At 38.8% G+C, this 17,875-nt stretch overlaps 1 protein-coding gene across 5 annotated transcripts in view; it reads left to right on the top strand.

Moving 5' to 3' along the window:
• STAU2 (staufen double-stranded RNA binding protein 2) overlaps positions 1–17,179 on the top strand; it is a 191,174-nt gene extending 173,995 nt beyond the window's left edge. For all 5 annotated transcript variants that reach the window (XM_068395679.1, XM_068395676.1, XM_068395678.1 and 2 more), the window contains 2 exons: positions 15,137–15,225; positions 16,074–17,179. In XM_068395679.1, coding sequence (XP_068251780.1) covers positions 15,137–15,225; positions 16,074–16,167 — 183 coding nt within the window. In that variant the 3' untranslated portion in view covers positions 16,168–17,179. The remainder of the gene's footprint in view (positions 1–15,136; positions 15,226–16,073) is intronic.
• Positions 17,180–17,875: the final 696 nt, after the last annotated feature.

Here is a 17,875-nt window from a genome sequence, read left to right as displayed (position 1 = left end):
CTATTTATCTGCCTTCCCAGATAATCAGAGCCACTGTATAACGAAAACTTAAAATACTCGGGATTGCACAGAGAAAGCACGAGAAGGAATACTGCATCCTACCAGTTAAAGAAGCCACTGAAAAGAAGAAGTACTGGATTGCAGTTCCTACTTTAATCACTTCTGAACTTAGTGTTAAAGTATCAATTAGGTAAAGAACAGAAATTATCCAGGGAGCGTGGGGTGATCCTCAGGATAGCTCAGTAACTGCTGTGATCATTAGCCTATGGAGTCAGGCTCTTCCTTGCACTGTCTTTTCTTTGACCCATGAATGTTGAGTTATTTTGTTCTGCAACAGCTGAGTCTTCCCTGTCACTGATCCTGGAGGTTAGATGTGTGGTTTGTTGCCTTAAAGCTAAGAAATCTAAAATCTGCGTCTCTTGTACTCTGGACAAGTGTTCTCACATCTGTGCCATTGACAAAAAGAAGAGTCTCACCTCCACCTGTTTCTCCAGTGGTCATCTTCTCAGTGAAAACAGTGAGCTCTGCTCAGGCCTGTTGGAAGAGCTGGAGGAGCCAGCTGTCTTGAGGAGAGGATTGTGCATCTGTAGATACTAGCTGACCAGGCTGCCAGGTCCTCTGCGTGTGGTCCTGGCTTTGTAGCTGAACTCCAGAGATGAGCAGGAGTTCACCTCTGGGCTTGGAGTACCTCATTGCCTGCAGGTAGCTCCACACTCAGCCTGTAGCTTTCTCAGGTCATTCTTCAGCGAAACCTGGCTCTCTTCTTACACTGAATAAAGAAACTGAGTACTTAACTTTAGACCTTTGATTTTATTCCAGGGATGTGCTATTTAAAACTTCACTCTTACAGTGCCTAATTTGTAAGCACCTGAATCCTTTATTGAATCTAACCCTGATAGGTTATTTTGTTAACTAGCAAGATTTTGAATAAGCTCTTTTTGACAGCTGTGGTTATTGGATTTTAATAATAGGTCTAGGATGAAATGATAAAATAGCCGTTAGCAGATCCTCCAGACTAAAAGCCAGCTGTTCAGTAAATTGTTGGACATACTTCTGTATTTTTGACTGTAACTGTGAATGGAGGAAAAGCAGGTCCATAGTTGCAGAGCTCAGTTAATCAGAGTCAAGGAGTGTCTAGCCTGCATTGCTGAGCTGACAGTTGGAGAGGTTCCTGAATTTAAGAAGTCAGAGTTCTTGAGGAAATCTGGTTCCTGCTTGTTAACATCTCTCTTTAAGCACTTTTAGAGCTACACAGTACCCAAGGTATACCCTTCTTACCAGAGAAGCATGTAGGACAGCATTCACGGTGCCTGATCCATCCCACATTGTTAGTACGCTTTTTATCTTTCTACCTGTATTGCAGCAACAGCCAAAAGTAGGAGTTAATGGCTGTAGAGCAAATAGAGGTGCACACAGCCAATTCCTACTTAAATCAACATACAAACAGTAGTAGAAGCTGAATCTGAGGGTAGATTTAGCCTTTCCATTAAAAAGGGGAGCTGCAAGGAGTAGAAAATGTAAAATAATCCAATAAAAAGTACACCTGCCACTTCATAAAATGAATAGGAAAGTAGCAGGTACTGATTTTAAGTGAAGACTAATCCTTCACCTGAAGATGCATTTGCTAAAGAAATGGTTGTATTTGTGTGTAAAACAGCAGCACTGGACTAGGCGGGGGAAGAAAATAAGTATTACGAGAATTTTCTGCAATGCTGTCATTTAACTTGATCACTGGAGTGATGAGTCACTGAAGACAGATTAGTTTTTCATTTCACCTTTAGGAAATACTCGAATACCCTCACAGGGTTTTGAGGTAAAAGGAGAAACAATGAAGTCATAATACTGCTCCTGTATTGCAAAAAGACAGGTTAAGATATTTCACTTAAAAAAAAATATTAAAAATATGAATATAAGCTTGAAAAGAGATGGGGGGGACAGAAATAGTCTAGTTTTCTTTTGTTGATAAAACCAGGGTTTTTTTCTTTCCTCCTTGCTGTAAAATAAAGGCAAACTTTGGGGCACTTGAAAGGTATTCTCATACCTGAAATAGAAAGCTGAGTCCAAGCATAAGGCTTAACCTCTCCTCTCCTGTACTAAAGGGCTAGATGAAGCAGAGCTTGCATTTTATCCAACAGATTCAGCAGCATCTTCCAGGTTTTCCGGATATTGTCAGAAACCTCAGATCCAGATGGTAAGTTGGAATTTATACATCTAATCTAAAATTTAAAAATATCTGTGGAAGAAGTCCTCTTCTTAAAAATTAACCTTTTCAGCTGCTGCCTTCTGTCACAATATGCAGCACTCACCATACACTAGCTCTCCCCAGAAAGTGATTTTATTTTGCGGTTCACCTCTAATTCCAAGCACTGAGAGCTGGGATTGCTGGACACTATGGGCTAGTAAGGAATGTGTAGGAGCTTAACAGCAGGAGCAACAGACCCAGGTTAAAAATTCAGTGACCAGGAACAAATGTGCCCTTTATTTCATCTCCCAGCTAAAATCCTAGATAGTTTATTGGCTTTAAACTTTTCACATTTAGTAGAAAAATCTAAGCTTAGTGTTTCTTCTTAATCACAGCCACTTTAAATGGGACATATATGGCTCTATAAATTAAGCCAGCACATAAGTATTCTTTGTTTAAAAGACTTGGAGATTGTTTGACAGTTAACTATTAAATGGCATCTAAAATACCTGGAATTTCCTCTGAAGAAGTGTATGCCTTTACTGAAAATGACAAAAATCAAATTTACACCAAAAGTGGTAGAAGTGTACTACTTGATGATCCCAAAGTCAGGAGCTAAGTATATGTCTGAAAAATACTGAGCTAAAGTGGTTCTCTAAGTTCACACAGCAGGTTAGTGGCAGACTCATTGTCTTTTGAACGAAACAGATTTTTTATACCACAAAACACCTCAAGAGTTCAAGTATTTTCATTCACTTTGAAATGAACTAGAAACCTGTTGAATTTTTTTCACCCAGGACAAAGAAGTATATGAATGTGCCACCCCAAGCATAGCCATTATCCCAGTGGTTATGTATCGTGCTTGTCTGTGTTATTTTGACTGGGGAGTCTATGCTGGACCTAGAAAACCTTTTCTCAAAACACATATTTTCGTAAAAAGGTTTGTTTTGTGATCTAGTATTTTTCTGAGAAAGAATTTTGACCAGCTCTCCTCCTGACTTCTAGTTCAGTGCCCTATCCAGCTGGTCACATGTCTCCCCCAGCACATATGTATGAGTCCCTCTTTGAGGAGTAGCAAGATCTGCAGCAACTTTGTAATAATTCTGATGCACTTTTCTTCTCAAAATTTGGGTCTTGACATAAAAAGGCTGGAATGAAGGATATGGCGGTGTGCATACCCAAGTGAAGGCAGGGAGCCAACAAAATGCTGTTGTAATTACAAGTGAACATTCTTGTATCATAAAACTGCAAAGAAAAAGCTATAAATCAGAGCTGGCCTGGTGGTCCCTGGCAGCAAAGCACAGGAGATTTAAGCTCATTCCCTGAGCTCGCCAAGAGTGGGATCCTCATGGAGACAGCAGCTCATTCCAAGGGAAGGGCATTCCTCGTGTCTCCTGAGTGATGGTCGTAAGGCACTGATTTTGGTGGGAGTCAGATCAGCCTTCAGCCCTAGAGGAGTGACAGTCTGAAAAGTGCTGGCCATTGTGGAAAATAAAGCAAGTTGAGAACCGGAGGAATTTTATCTTCAAGAGCGCTTGTGCATGTATTTAAGAGCCTACTGCTTTCAGTGTTAGGCCTGCCCTATTGTCCAAGTTCCATATTTAATCACTTATTGTTGTACTTGAGTATGTAAGATTGTCCTTTAATTCAGGTATCTAGTTTCATGTTTCCATACACTCAGTCATGACACCAAACTGTGCTAAAACCTTTTTATGGGCATTAGAAAAATGAAATTAAGTAACACTACCCAAAATGTCTCTACTGAAGTTCCTGCCACTAATGAACATGGATTCAAACTTAATCTTCAGTTAGAAATGGGTTTTTCTTCTATCCTGGAACATTTTTCCTTTTTTCTTTCTGGTGTCTCATGAGGATGTACCTCTTTAAAAATCATTGCTCTGTCTGGGTAATTTACCAATTCCAAAAATAAATAAGTAAGTAGCAGAGGTGTGGGAAAGTATTAAAGCTGTTAGTGTTGGGCAGTTTTCTAGAGACTTTCTTTAATGCAAGCTGTGTGTGGGGGGGCTGTTTCCTGTGTCTCTGAGAGATGTGGCTTGAGCTGAGCCCACATTTACAAACAGTTTGGGAGGGGCAAAATAAGATGATCTACTGTTGTTAAAATAAAAAATAAAAAAATCCTGAGAGTGTACCAGTGATTACAGCAAAACAAACCCCAAACTGACAGCTGCACAAACAGCACTTGCCCAGCAGTGGTAGTCAGCTACTAGGAATGCCCAGTTTCCCATCAGATTGGTAAGAATTTATAATTAATAGCACATTTGGGGACTCTTCTGTAATGAAACCACAATTTAATCTCCTAACCTGATTATGGAGGAGGTAAAGGAGAGAAGACAGAAATTCAGAGTCTCACTTTGCCGAGTACATTATCTCCCTGTTGCTAGCAGTACGAGACCAAGACAGACATCATTTTCCAGAATCAGCCCCTACACTGGTTTAAGAGCTGCAGTCCTGAAAGGTGAAGCGCTCTTTCCCGAACAGATGTGACCCCCTTCAACTCTGATAAACTTTCCAAAAAGATGAGGGAAATCTGTACTGCACAGGATGTGCTCAGCACATTGAGGGACTGAGTTAGTAATGTCCCTGCTAATTGTGGATACCTCATTGTAGGAGTCAGTTTTTATTTAAATTTTTTTAATAGGAGTATACACATCTGTCTTTATACCCAGCAGCTTTTCTGGCCCACAAGAAGTCCTCTGTGAGTTTCCCCAACTGAGCTCAGTGGGATCTCTGTCAGCTGCAAGATTTATGTAATCTTTTTCAGTCCTGAGAACTGTTCCTTAAGCTTTTCACATCTGGATTTAATTGGAAAGACATTAAAAGACATTAAGTGTGCTGGAAAAGCATATTTTAGAGAAGATCTTTATAGACACTTCCATTAAAGGAGCTGATGGTTGTAGGTTAAAATGGGATGAGGACAAGCCATCAACAGTTAGCAAGGACAAAATTACATTACGAACTACTTCAGATGAGAAGTTCAGCCTTGTGGCTCTTGGGCCTGACTCTGATCTCACTGGAATCAACTTCAATTAGGAGAAAAACACCAGTTAATGTGGTGTAAAAATACTCTGAGATCAGAATAAAAACTTGCCTTTTGGAAACACTCAAATTTCTAATTACATGCCATATATGCTAAATATAACGCTTTTAGCTGTCAATCTGGATTTGGTACTTTGTTGGACATATATGCATGCTTGTAAAATGAGACTTGGAGAATAAAGAGGGGGATTGGTCATTCGGGCCCTGGGGGTGGAAGTATCCTTCTCCAAATGCCGATATGTGGGCCACAGGAGTAGAGTTACACAGAAGCAGTGATACGATACAATTTAGTACATGGTCTTCACTACAGATGTTGTAATGCAAGAATCTACAGCCCTAAACTCCCCCATTGTTCCTGTTATAATGTGCTGCTTGAAGAGCCAATGGGCAGGCCTTTGCATTAAATGTAATCTATTGCTTTTGTCTTCAAACTGAAGTTTCTCATCATGTTTAGACTGACAAGCACTTAAAATCTAAGGTAATGGTCTTGGTATGAGAGAACAAACATTCTTTCATTATAAAATTGCTAAAACCGAGGAATCTGATATTTAGGAAATTATTCCTCTGTCTAAAGCAAAGTATATGGTCTTTAGAAATAGAGACGTGTCAAACTTGAAAGAAAAAAAATGTATTTTCGTAAAACATTGGGGGGAAAAAAGTACTCTCTCGAATATTTCAGCAAAACAGGTTTGTTAAAGGCTTTCACCTGCCCTCTTATGTTAAAAGGGAGTCTTTTTCTCTGCTATGTCATGGCAAGTGTTTAACGTTAATGGGATGATTATAGCTTGCTGGGTAATAGTGACATGAGTGAGGCATTTGAATTAAAATTGCGGCTGCAGTGAAGACTGTTCTTTTATTTTCTATCATTAAATACTGTTTTTTAGCATCCCCTCTGTCTATCTTGAGCTATGATAAAATGCATGTAAACTAGTAAAACTGATTTTTACTTCTATTACATGACCTTGGGCCAGCCCTTTTATGTGCTTATGCACTCTCTCTTCACTTCAGTTTCCTTCTCTTTAAAAACAGGAATAATAAAACTACCTCTGGTCCTTAGTGCCATTTTGTTTCATGAAGAAAAGTATATTTCCAAGTAGAGGTGAAAAGTATTTAAACACTAGTGAGTGTGTTTTACAGGTTCAGTTTACTTTACATGGAAGAGTAACCATGTTGAAGTAAGCCTTGAGTAATTCTTGATAGTTTGAACTTTATTGTGTACTAATGTTGGGTGGATCTTTGAGAATTCATAAAAATCTAATACCCATTTTTTTGACCACTCTGCACAAGCAGTTGCCTAAGAAAACCACTTAAATAACAGAATAAATGCTTATCTCTTGTTTAAGCTGTAGCTTACTTTAGAGCTTGTTCATTTTGTTAAAACAGTTCTGGCTATGTCTGCACTACTAATAATATGAACCAGGGCCCGTTCCCTGGTAGGGAGTGTCATGGTCTTTGCCTCATTTATGTACTGCTAGCTATGTAGTGAAGGCTGTGGTAGTGATGTTAAAAACAGGATGGAACTGTGGAAGGCAGACACATGAAAAGGATTGTCTATTGCAGCGTATTTTAGAAGTCACCGTGAACTCTTACACAGCCGAGAACCTCATTCCCCATATTTAAAATCAAGCAGTCAAAATCTCCTGCAATAGGTAGGGTTAATGAGAGTGGACTTGCAAATCTATGGCAGTGATGTGGAGAAATGCCTATAAATAAATAATTAAATAAACCAAATTTTTCTGAGAACACAGCTGACAAGGGTATTTTCCAGCCATCAGTGATGAAAGAGACAGTGATTCATGGCTTTTCTTCCCTGCTGGTGCAGGATTTTGCCTGAGGATATACATTCTGCTGTTTTCAGTTTTAGGTTTAAAGCCATGTTTCTTGAAATCTGTAATTTTGTCTGCAGCTTTTCAGCCATGCTTGAGTGTTGTCTCGATTGCATGATTTAAACCTCTACCTACCCATACAATAATTGGCCAACTAAATGCTCTCATTTGGAAGTCTTTAATTATTGAAAGTACCTATATTGCTTAGATGTCTACCTGCTTCTGAAAGTTACGGTTTAAGTAGCTTTTGACTGAGGATACACAATTAGAAGAAAGATTAATTTGAAGATTAACTGGTATCCAGTGAAATTCTGTTGTGTATATATAGTGTAAACACGTGGAAATTTAATTTAAAAATAGTTTTCTCCATGTTGATAAGTAAGCTGTGATTATGCATTATTTGTTCTTTATATTCTAACAATTGAAGAAAAAATATGAAGTTTGAATTTAGAAATAAGTTTACTTTAAAAGAACTTCCAAGTTTCTAGACCAGAACCAGTAAAGACTGAAGAGTATACACTGAAAAGGTACCAAAATCATCTGACAAAAGAGGCCTGATTAGGACTTATTTTAACTGCTGATACTGGGACTGAACTTGTACACCTCATTTCACCATTAGAGGATGTAGACACACCTCAGTAGATACTGGCATTGAGCCTGAAAGCTCTTTCAAGATGTTCATGAAGAAGTGACAATTTACTGGTTTCCAGCATAGATTGCAACATACGCAAAAGTTAGCATTTTGGTAGCACTTCAAAATGTTTCTCCTCACGGTTGAGAATATGTGAAGAGGGAGGAGTCTGAGAAGATACAGATTTAAGAACATTTCTTCTCTGAGTCCTGTACAAATCTTTTAGCAATCCTTTCCTCTCTTATTCCTACCCACAAGTAAGAATGCAACCTAAACTTGGCAACCAGACTATCCTCTCCACACTGGATTAGTCTCTTACATTAGCGTTAAGTTTGTTAAGTTTGACATTTGGTATTATTTATCAAATACTCTTCATATGAATGCACACTTTTTAATTATTTTAAAAATTAGGTGCTTTTTAGCATGTTTTTCTCTCTTTGTGGCTAGAAACTCTTGTATCACCATTAAAGCAATAGAACTGTCTCACCTCAGGTGATCATGCAGCCCCTTCTTGGGCTTTGAGAGAATGCATTGCCGTTCGTTACTTCTGGAATTATTGCATAGTCCCAAGAATGGCGGTCAGATTTCTAGTGTGGTGGTTCACATGCTAAATGACTCTCTCTACTGTTAACTCAAGCAGTTCCTTTACTTAAGTAGGTTGTTGAAGATGATAACCTACAGAAATAAAATTCCATGTTGAATAGTGTCTTTCACTCCATCCACTTCTTGGAATATTGAGAGACATGGAGGAATGAGTACATGTATCTGATAAAACTAGGTGGAAGACGATGAAATACACGCTGTTGTTGATAGAAGTTCTGCTTAATATATTGGAAAAATTGTGCAAGAACAGTTAATCCTTACTTTAGGATAAATCCCAGAAAGCTGACAAGGTCAGGTTGTACTTGGATTGTGTGTCATTTAAATGCTGGCTGCGTGAGTTGCCTGGGGGTAGCATTAACTACTACGTGGGACTTGTTATGAGCTACATCTGTGAATCATCGTTCGTTAGTTGAAGATACTGGACTCCTCCTATCCTCTAAGCTCCTTGTCTTGACAGGTGCAATCAGTACCCTTCATTGTAGTGCCTGTCAGGTGACTATGCCTTTATTCAGAGATTAATCAGTTTGGAAAATGCTATTTCCATGTAAACTACATGAGTTAATCAGATTATAACCCTGTGTTTTTCATGCATATCATAAACTGTGTGAGGAAAGAGCTTAAAGTCATTTAATTAAGGTTTACATTGTGCAGTGTGAAAAGCCTTTCTGAATTTAATTTTTAAACAGATGTTAACATTGGTTCACATGAAATCTAATCAACTGGGGAGAACGGCACATTGTGAGGAAAGTGGCGAAAACTCCTAGAAGTTATTGCTTGTGATATAGTATATTCGTTTACAACAGACGCTGTGGGGAAAAGGGATTTGTTTGCAATACTCATCACCTAGTTTTTCGTTAGCTTATATGTGACCAACCTGGTAAATCCAAGAGAATTAAATGGATATGTTAGGGAGTCAAATTTTAGCTACTTTGTGTGCATGTATGTAAGTCTACACAAGCAAATATATCTTCCCTTTGTGCACTGGTGTATGCATGAAATTTTGGGTGTGGACAAGTTAAAGCCAGGTGGAAGCTTGGTCAAAAATTTCTTCATCAAGAGAAGGCAAAAACAATCACCAAGAACAACAATTATAATATATAATACATGATAATTATAATAATAATACATAATAATTATAATGTATAATACATACAAATTTAAATAGTTGCTTAGCTTTGGGACACTGAGTCCTCAAACTCACCTCTACAGCTGTGATATTATTGGGGTTTTTTCAATAGCCTTTAAATGTGAAATTTAAATCCACATGTTAAAAAGTCATGAAGTGCAGCTCATTACTGATACAAACAGCTTTGCTGCAATGTTATTGCACAGATGATATTGCCTTTTGAGGTCTTGGCTGTCAGGGAGAGGAGAAGAACCTCTCTGCTTTGAGGGGCATTTTTCCTCTTGGCTTAGAAAACAGATGAACATTAATTGTTTGTAAATACACTTGCCACCAGTTTTGTTCATGCATTAATTCTGCTGTTGTCTAGGCTTCTGACTTGCAAGTGAAACTGAGGACTAGAGTTAGACCTGTGTATCATTTTAACCTATCATGCAAGCATTTTCTCAAGCCTAAACTTGGGCACAGCCTGAGACTTGTTCACGTATATGGCATGTGGCTACAGGCAGTATGACCACGATGAGTCATTTGACTCTGAAAACTCAACCTTGAACTAAGACCCAGCTACTAAAGACAGTAAAGTCTTGTCCTTCATTAACTACTCTGGACCCCGACTTAATTCAGTTTTGCAGCGTAACTATTTCTGCCCATAATTTTATGTCTTCAGAAAACACTGATTAAGGCCATGTGGAATATTTTTTTTATGTACTTAGAACACTGATGTTAGGAGACATATCACCAGTAAACTAACAGTATCAAGCAGTGGGTTTATTAGGATTGTCTCAGACCTCCTTGGTAAAGTCAACTGGAAGGGCCACAGAGAACAACAAATTTTTACAATTTTCGGTTTCATGGAATAATCTGAAATGCAATATAGACTTAAGAGGAAAAACAGAAACACATACTGTGCTAAAAGAAACATGTGAAAATTTTATCGTGAGTGATGTGGTTCTTAAATGCACAGGGGCTAGCGTAGTGCCTGTCTGCTGTTCTTGCTAAAAGAATGATCTAATGTTACTAGATTGTCATTATAAGACGTTTAATCCCCAGAGTGAGAAACAGGAAGAATATTCACAAGTTTCAATGCTATTTACTAATTGCCAATTGACTTGAGGAAAGCTAAAAAATGACTGGAAGCATCCATCCCCATCCTCATACACACACATAGTAATAATGGAAATGGCAGCCAAGACAAACAGCTAGCAGTGCGGTGCATCCTGTTGGCATTGTATTTTTGGCACTGTTGTAGCTACACAGAAAACAAGTGATACAAGAAATGTGTAAGGACATCTGTTCTGTAACCTATGGGGCTTCACTCACAAAACAGTTGTAAAATCTTCTGGGGGAGAAGAAAATTTCTCTATATCTGTGCAGATGCTCTATTGTAAGAAAAATATCAATGGAAGGAAGTGTTGAGCCTTTAAAAGAGGAAATTGTTCACCAGATTCACTGTCAAATGTTCCATTCTTTTCTTTCCTTTTCATTTAACCTAAGCTATCTGCCATTCACGAGTTATATTTAAGCCAAGTGGTGTAAATCTGTTGGGACTAATAGAATTGAATCATGGATTAAATTAGCCCGGTGTCTGCTTGTAACTCTTCTTCGCTGTAGATTACTTGGGCTCTATGTCACCCTGCTGACTCTTCAGGTCACAACCTCTCAGCTACCAGCTTCCTTCCTAAATCCAGCATCTTCATGTCTGTCTAGGGGCATGACTGGGAAAGGAGAAATATTAAGGACATCTATTAAGTTCCAAAGTATTGTTTACCTACCAGCTTCTCTCAGCTTTGCTGATGCTTCCAAATGTAAGCAGGCTATGGGAGAAAGAAAAGGGGGAGTTTTTAAGACACTGCAAAGCTTCCTCTACCATTTGTCTGGTGTCCTTTAGCCACATCCCATGAATGGACATTTTAAAAATGAAAGAAACTTTCCCAAAATTCAAATGTTGTTGCAAAAGTCAGGATATAAGTAGTTAGACTTACCCTATAGGTATCTTATGGAGAGAGAGAGACATGGTTCCATGAAAAAGAAATCAGATCTCATATAAACCCAGAACACATTAGGAAACTGGAAGATAAAGAGGGCCTGTGAGGTGTAGGAGGTTGAGAGGACTTGGGGAAGGAAAGTTTAGCTTTGGGAGCTGGGAGCAACTGGGGCTCCTGGGTGGGAGAGCATTTAGGAGCAGAAAAAAGTAGGGGCCTGGGTAGGGGGAGATTTGTGAGGTAGAGGTGATTGCCTGTGCTGTAAAAGAAGTCAGAGCTCTGGGGTGAATAGCAAGGAGGGGAAGACCAGGGGCTCTGGAGTTGCTTGGGAAAGATGTGGGACTGAGGCAGAAGATGTGGGGTGTGGGGACTTGGTAGTGAGAAGCATGAGCTTTTGAAGACGTCATTGGCTTCCAGAGCATCAAAGGTGAGAAGCCCAGCAATGAAGGACAGTTTAGAGGGGTGGCTCTTCAACAGCACTCACACAAATGCCCTAACACGTCTACTTGGAAGATCAAGGATACAGGTACAGGACTGCTTTCCTGCCACTTCCTCCTTCTAATATTTGGTTTCAGAAATATAATAGATCTGAGATTTTATCTTTTGTATTACGTTTCAGTTTGGGATGGGCATGGCTTGAAGAAGGGTGAGATGGAGAAATGAGACTGCACCACGTTACAAGCATTAGGATTTGGATGTTGTGTTGGTATTAAACATGCTTATCGTTAAACACCTTCATTTTATGTGTTTCCTTTAGTTGTTCCGTATTTACTTCCTTGATTCCCATTTAGTAATGATCCAAGCTTATAGGCAAAGGGTTCATTATTTTATATTGTAGTACTTCTTCCCTTGCTGTTAGAAGAGTAGAGATGACCTCTTGATCTGTTTCTATTGAGATAGTGGCTAATATTCCTCCAGAAAGTTCCAAAGCAGTTTTTCTGGAAAGCAACCCTGAAAGCTGCTCTGTAATTTATGTGATATGGCTTGCAACAGCCAGTTCTATGAGTAAAACAGTAGTAAGTAACAGAGGTACTCATATTCAGAGCAATTCTAGAAAGGTATTAGGAAGTTTGGGTTGGTCTAATTAATTAATCTCTTAATGATTTGGGGATTTCAGTGACCACTGATCAAGATCAGACAGTTCTGCATATCATATGATCAACTTGTGATCTGATCTTGAATGAAACATTACTTGGCTCTACTTCTTGCCAACTATGATCAGGGCCTTGTCATCCAAGCTGCTGTACAAACAAATAACCTGAACAGACAGTTCTTCTACAACAAGTTTACAATTCACACATCAGACCCGGAAGCTAAGAATGGATATAAAAAAGTAAACAAGGTGAGTTCAAGAACAGATGATGTAGCAGTAAAACTGTGTAGGAGGGGCAGATGTCTCAGCTTCCTTCTCTCCTTGCAGTGCTACCTGGTAATGGTTTTTGGACTACCATACATAAGAAAAGAGGTCCTCATTGTTTTGCTAATGTGCATCAGGAAAAATGGATGTGAGAAGACAGAAGATTCTTGTGTGCCAGTCCTTAACCATTGAATTGTTTGGTTCTCATAGTTGCAATGACCGACCATGACCAACTAAAGTACAATACAGAAGCAGTCCTGTGCAAGGAAGCACAGGGGCCCAAATCGCTCCCGTTCCTCACATGATGAGTAGTGCTTGCGTTGTGATGAAAAGGACCCCAGGGAGAGGAGGAGAAGAGAGAAACTGGGATGAAGAAAGGTGTCAGGTTACTGGAACAAACAGAGAAGTTGAGAGGAGAGTAGATGAAAACTCTTATTGTCACTGGGAGAAATTATTTGGGTTGAACAAACAGTGATTTTGCTGTGCAGTCAAGATCCAGGATGGAAAGGCAGATGGTGATTAGAGCTTATAGGAGTTAAGAATGCATGTCTAAAACTACAAGGGACACTATGAGGTGGCAGAGAAAGAGCTGTCTAATAAAAAATGCGAACATATCAAAATGTCAAGAAAACCAGAAGAAATGAGGAAAAGGAGAATTCATTCACTGGAGAATTCAATGGGTGATAAAAGTGAAAGATCGTGTAATGGGAGAAGTTGTTACTGAGGTGAAGCTGAGGCTCAGCCCGTAGCCATAGCATGGAAAAGTGATAAAAAGAAAGATGCAGGCAGCAGACATTTTAAGATGAAGGGGAAAATTATGTCAATGGACAGGAAGAAGGAGCAAGTAGAGAGCAGGTTCGCTGTGAGATACAGGGGGCCCAGAACACATGGTAAAGGTAGAGTGGAAACAGTGATAATCTGAGGGTTACCAAGACACTTTAAGAAATGTTTGGTTTTTCATTTGTTTTCTAGGGCAAAAGCCATAAAACTTCACAGACTAGAAAGACTCCACCTTCATGCATTATGGGTGCAAGTACCTTGTACACCATTCTGAAGCTTTAGCAGGTAGTCATTACTATAGACAAATCTGGGATATGTGGTCTTTTACTTTAGGGCAGCCTGGCAATTTTTGTGCTGTTATTCATCTCACCAAAATACACATTGTCTAATAATATTTAAGTTGTATAAACATACCTTTCAAGGGAAGGAGCTGTTGAGAGAATCCAGGCAAAGAATTAGTATGAAAGCAAATCTAGTACTTCATTACAATGGTAGCTCTTGTTCCGGACAGAGTCCCTGCTCTCCGAGAGGAATGGGAAATGAAGATAGAGACATGGATTCTTTCTGTCCCAACAATTAAGAAGAGAGCAACTTCCAATTTTTCGAAACAGCAGTTGTTTCTTCACTGTGGAGAACAGTGCTGTAGGGCCTGCAGTCAGTTCCAGCGTTTGAGATGTTACCTTAGGTGACAGTGTCTGTGAAAAGTTACCTTTTTTGTGATTTTTTGTGATTAGTGCTGAATGCCTCTTAGATGGGAGTGATTAAAGAGAAAAAAATCTGTTTTTCAGTTCTGCTTTGCATTCACCTTCTAGACAGAACTGACCTCAACTGTTTCATTGTGCTGCGTGTCTTTTCAAAGTCGGCCACATGGTGTCTGAGAGTTTCATAGTCAACCTTTGTTAAATCAATTAGAAAAAAATCATTTGTCTTTTACCAAAGCAGTTAGAGGGGAGAGAAGAACAATTTTGAGTACTAAAGCAGGACTAATGAAGATGAGAGAGAAGTTGGTCAATAAAGAATGCACTTGCAGAGAAAAACATCAGCTGAAAATTGATCATTCTTCTATTGATGATGCTTCATAATCATCCCATATTAACTCACCCTGTTTATCACATCTCACTGACCTATGTATAAGATGTCAGTCTGCTGCATTGTTTGAGATCCAGCCTTGGAGTGTTGGTAGTGTCCTGCTGACTCTCTTCCCATTGCTCACACCTTCTGCAATCATCTACAAGAGTTGGTCCATAAGAGCTCCAGGAAGCATGAGCTGTAACAAAGCACATGGGGAAACTGGAGAGACTTTACAGGCCAGAGAGGCAAGAATCCTAAAAGCATATCATGTTCTTCGTGTAGGTGATGAAGCTTGCATTAACACAAGTGGAAGTCACTCATATACCCATCAAGAAGAATCTATCATCAAACCCGTGCACGAGCACATGGAGCTGTTATGTACCCTCTCTATTAGCTCTGTAGCCTAAATGCCTTCAATATACAGGAAATTATTTAAATCCAGAATACCAAAATATACACCTTCATTCATTTGGTGTTAATACTATTGTGTCAGTGGGTTTTTTGACAACTCATTTTTTCTTTAGGCAGCGTTAAGTGCCTTGAAACAGTTTTCAGAGCAAGGACTGGATCCGGTGGAAGGGGCTATGAAAGTTGAAAACGGATCACGTGAAAAGTAAGTGCCATTTAAATCCTCTGCATTTTAATGCCTGTGTGGCATGGTAGATAAGAAATGTTAATTAAGAGCTTAGCTGCCCTTTTAAACCTGTGCAAAAATGTTTCCTCTGGAATTTACGTACAGTTTTTGACGATTTGAGAGGATAAACAGGATTTCAGGTTTAGCATTACTGATAATATTTACCGATGAACTACAAGACAGACAGTCTTCCTATGGAAATCCTAAAGAAAAGGATTTTCTTTTTATTGTATGGATTCTGTGTAAGTAGCATAACATGATTTTTGTCAAATGTGTTTTAGCACATGTAAATATGGATAGTTATGTGCCAATAAGTCCTTATGTCCACAAGATGAAATTTACCCTAGAGAATTTAAAAGTAAGTTGAAATTTCTTTCAGGTCATAAAAATTTCTTATATGGAATATTAGCTTTAAAAGTAGTAGACAATAGAACCAGGTTTCACACTGGATTTTCAAGTATTTAGGAAAGTGAGATTTGTCTGTCCAGTATAGATTTTTTTTTTCCAGCTGCTAGTCTGTTTATGTAAGAAGGTAGTCTTGTGTTACTAAATAAATTAGGAAGTAATAGAATAAGAGAAAGAAGACCAAAAGTGGCATTTGGAATTTTCAATAGATATATCATGGCTATTTATAAACTAATTTAATCAGAAACATTTTTCCGTATGATCTCATCAGCATAGTATTTGAACATAAATATTGTTGTTTCACTTTAAAAAGTTACCTTCCACAGTGACCTTTGAATCTCATGTGCCATCTGCTAGTAAACATGTCTTAAAGATGTGCAACCCTGGACCTTACCGCTCTTGTTAATGTATTAATCTTTCAGACAAGTCAAGCATCTGGGAGAGAAAGCAGACAATAAACAGACTAACTCAGGCACCATTGCTCAGGACTGCAAGGATTCAAAGGCTGTCGTCTAGGAGCTTCCCAGCACCCACGGCTGCCACTGCATCCTTATAAACCTGTCAACACGCAATAGGGTGTATGTGTACAAGGAAATGAATGACTAATACCATTATTTGAGTCTTATGTGAAGACAACACTATTCCAACACAAGAGATAGTATACATGGTACTGTTTATTCAACTGTGGAAAAAAAATAAAATTGAACATTTCCCTTAGAACTCGAGATCAGAGCATAACTCAATTGCCCAGAGGCAGAAGAAGTCTGATCATGTTACTGAAGGTTAAAATAACAACTAATTAACAGAAGGTGTTGGGGAGACAAAAAGGGAAACTTTAAAATTGATTAATATTGAGGAAAACAAGTCAGCATTGGTTCAGTTATTTTTTCGCGGTGTAGTTTTAAGTTCAGCTTCCTTTTTTTTTAATAATGCTTGAATATTTAAAAATTAACCAATGACAGTGCTGTGAGAATTGTAGTTGTTGTCTTCATATATAGTCATACAGCTTACCTTTTTATGCAGACATTATGCATTCTTCATTCTATATGAATATGTATGACAAAGATGCACTACTCAGAGTTGTATGTAAACAGAAGTTTAAATCATGACAAGTATTTGCTTAACATGAACAGATGTTAGTTATGATCAGTCTCCATATACTCCAGGAAAAAAACAGATATGGTATTTGATTTTCCTTGCCATAATCAAAGAGGCGTCTTGCCTCCAGGCAACATTTTGCCCTTCAATTCTGCTCTCTGTTATGTGAAGCACATCTACACCCCATTCCGTGTGTTGTATCAACCCACCGTTTGCATCAACTGAGTGTTTTTAATCTCTGCATTTGGACCAAGAGCAAAAGGTAGGACTGCAAACTTATTGAGCCAAGAATGGAAAACTGTTGATGTAAAGATCGTTCTTTTGTGAAAGGAATGGCAGCAGAGATAAGACCCATGGCTGCTCTGTACCAGCATATTTCCTTTAAGTATGTGGCCAAATGCAGTAAAACCACATCAGTTCATGTGTACAATGACAGTGTCGTCTCTTTCTTTATCATTAAAGACAAGTAAGAGAATGAAGTGAAAAAAAAAACAATTACAAACTAACGAATGACTGTCTATCATGCCAAAGCCAGGGCTCAACCTACCTTTCCCGATTCCAACACCTTCTACAAACTTACTATGTTAGACCAGTCATCCTGGCATTTAAGTCATTTATTTATCCAAAATACAGATATTTTATTTTATGTAAATCTCATGCAATAAACACATAAAGCTTCTACCAACTGCACAACAGTCATGACAACCTTGCACAAGATTTTAGAAGCATGTAAACCAGGGATCACAACCCAAGTGACTCATGCAGGAAAGCAGACCAACAGCAACATAAGGAAATGGTGCAAGGTACAGTGGCATTGATTCAGCTCTGGGACAGGGTCAGCGTAGCATGCATCATGCTCTCACAGAATCAGTGGTCACTAAAAATTTGAAGTCCTTTTTTCTACTTCATGTTTCTCATGGGCATGATTCACCCTCCCCCAGCAGATGAGGAGTCTTTGTTCTAAAAGTTTGCTGTTTTCTAGGGTCTAACTCCATAAAAGAGTCATCAACAAGCTGAGTCTTTCAGTTCCCACAGAACTGGGAAATTTCCAGAGGCATTTGGCACCTGGCAGACTCAAGTTTTTCAGACAGCAGCATACAACAATACGTAGCTCTTGCACACCATC

This window comes from Nyctibius grandis, chromosome 3 (assembly GCF_013368605.1).
Source record: "Nyctibius grandis isolate bNycGra1 chromosome 3, bNycGra1.pri, whole genome shotgun sequence".
Lineage (NCBI taxonomy): Eukaryota > Metazoa > Chordata > Aves > Nyctibiiformes > Nyctibiidae > Nyctibius > Nyctibius grandis.
The sequence above is the reverse complement of the archived record's forward strand: the minus strand, read 5'-3'. Positions and strand labels throughout refer to the sequence as shown.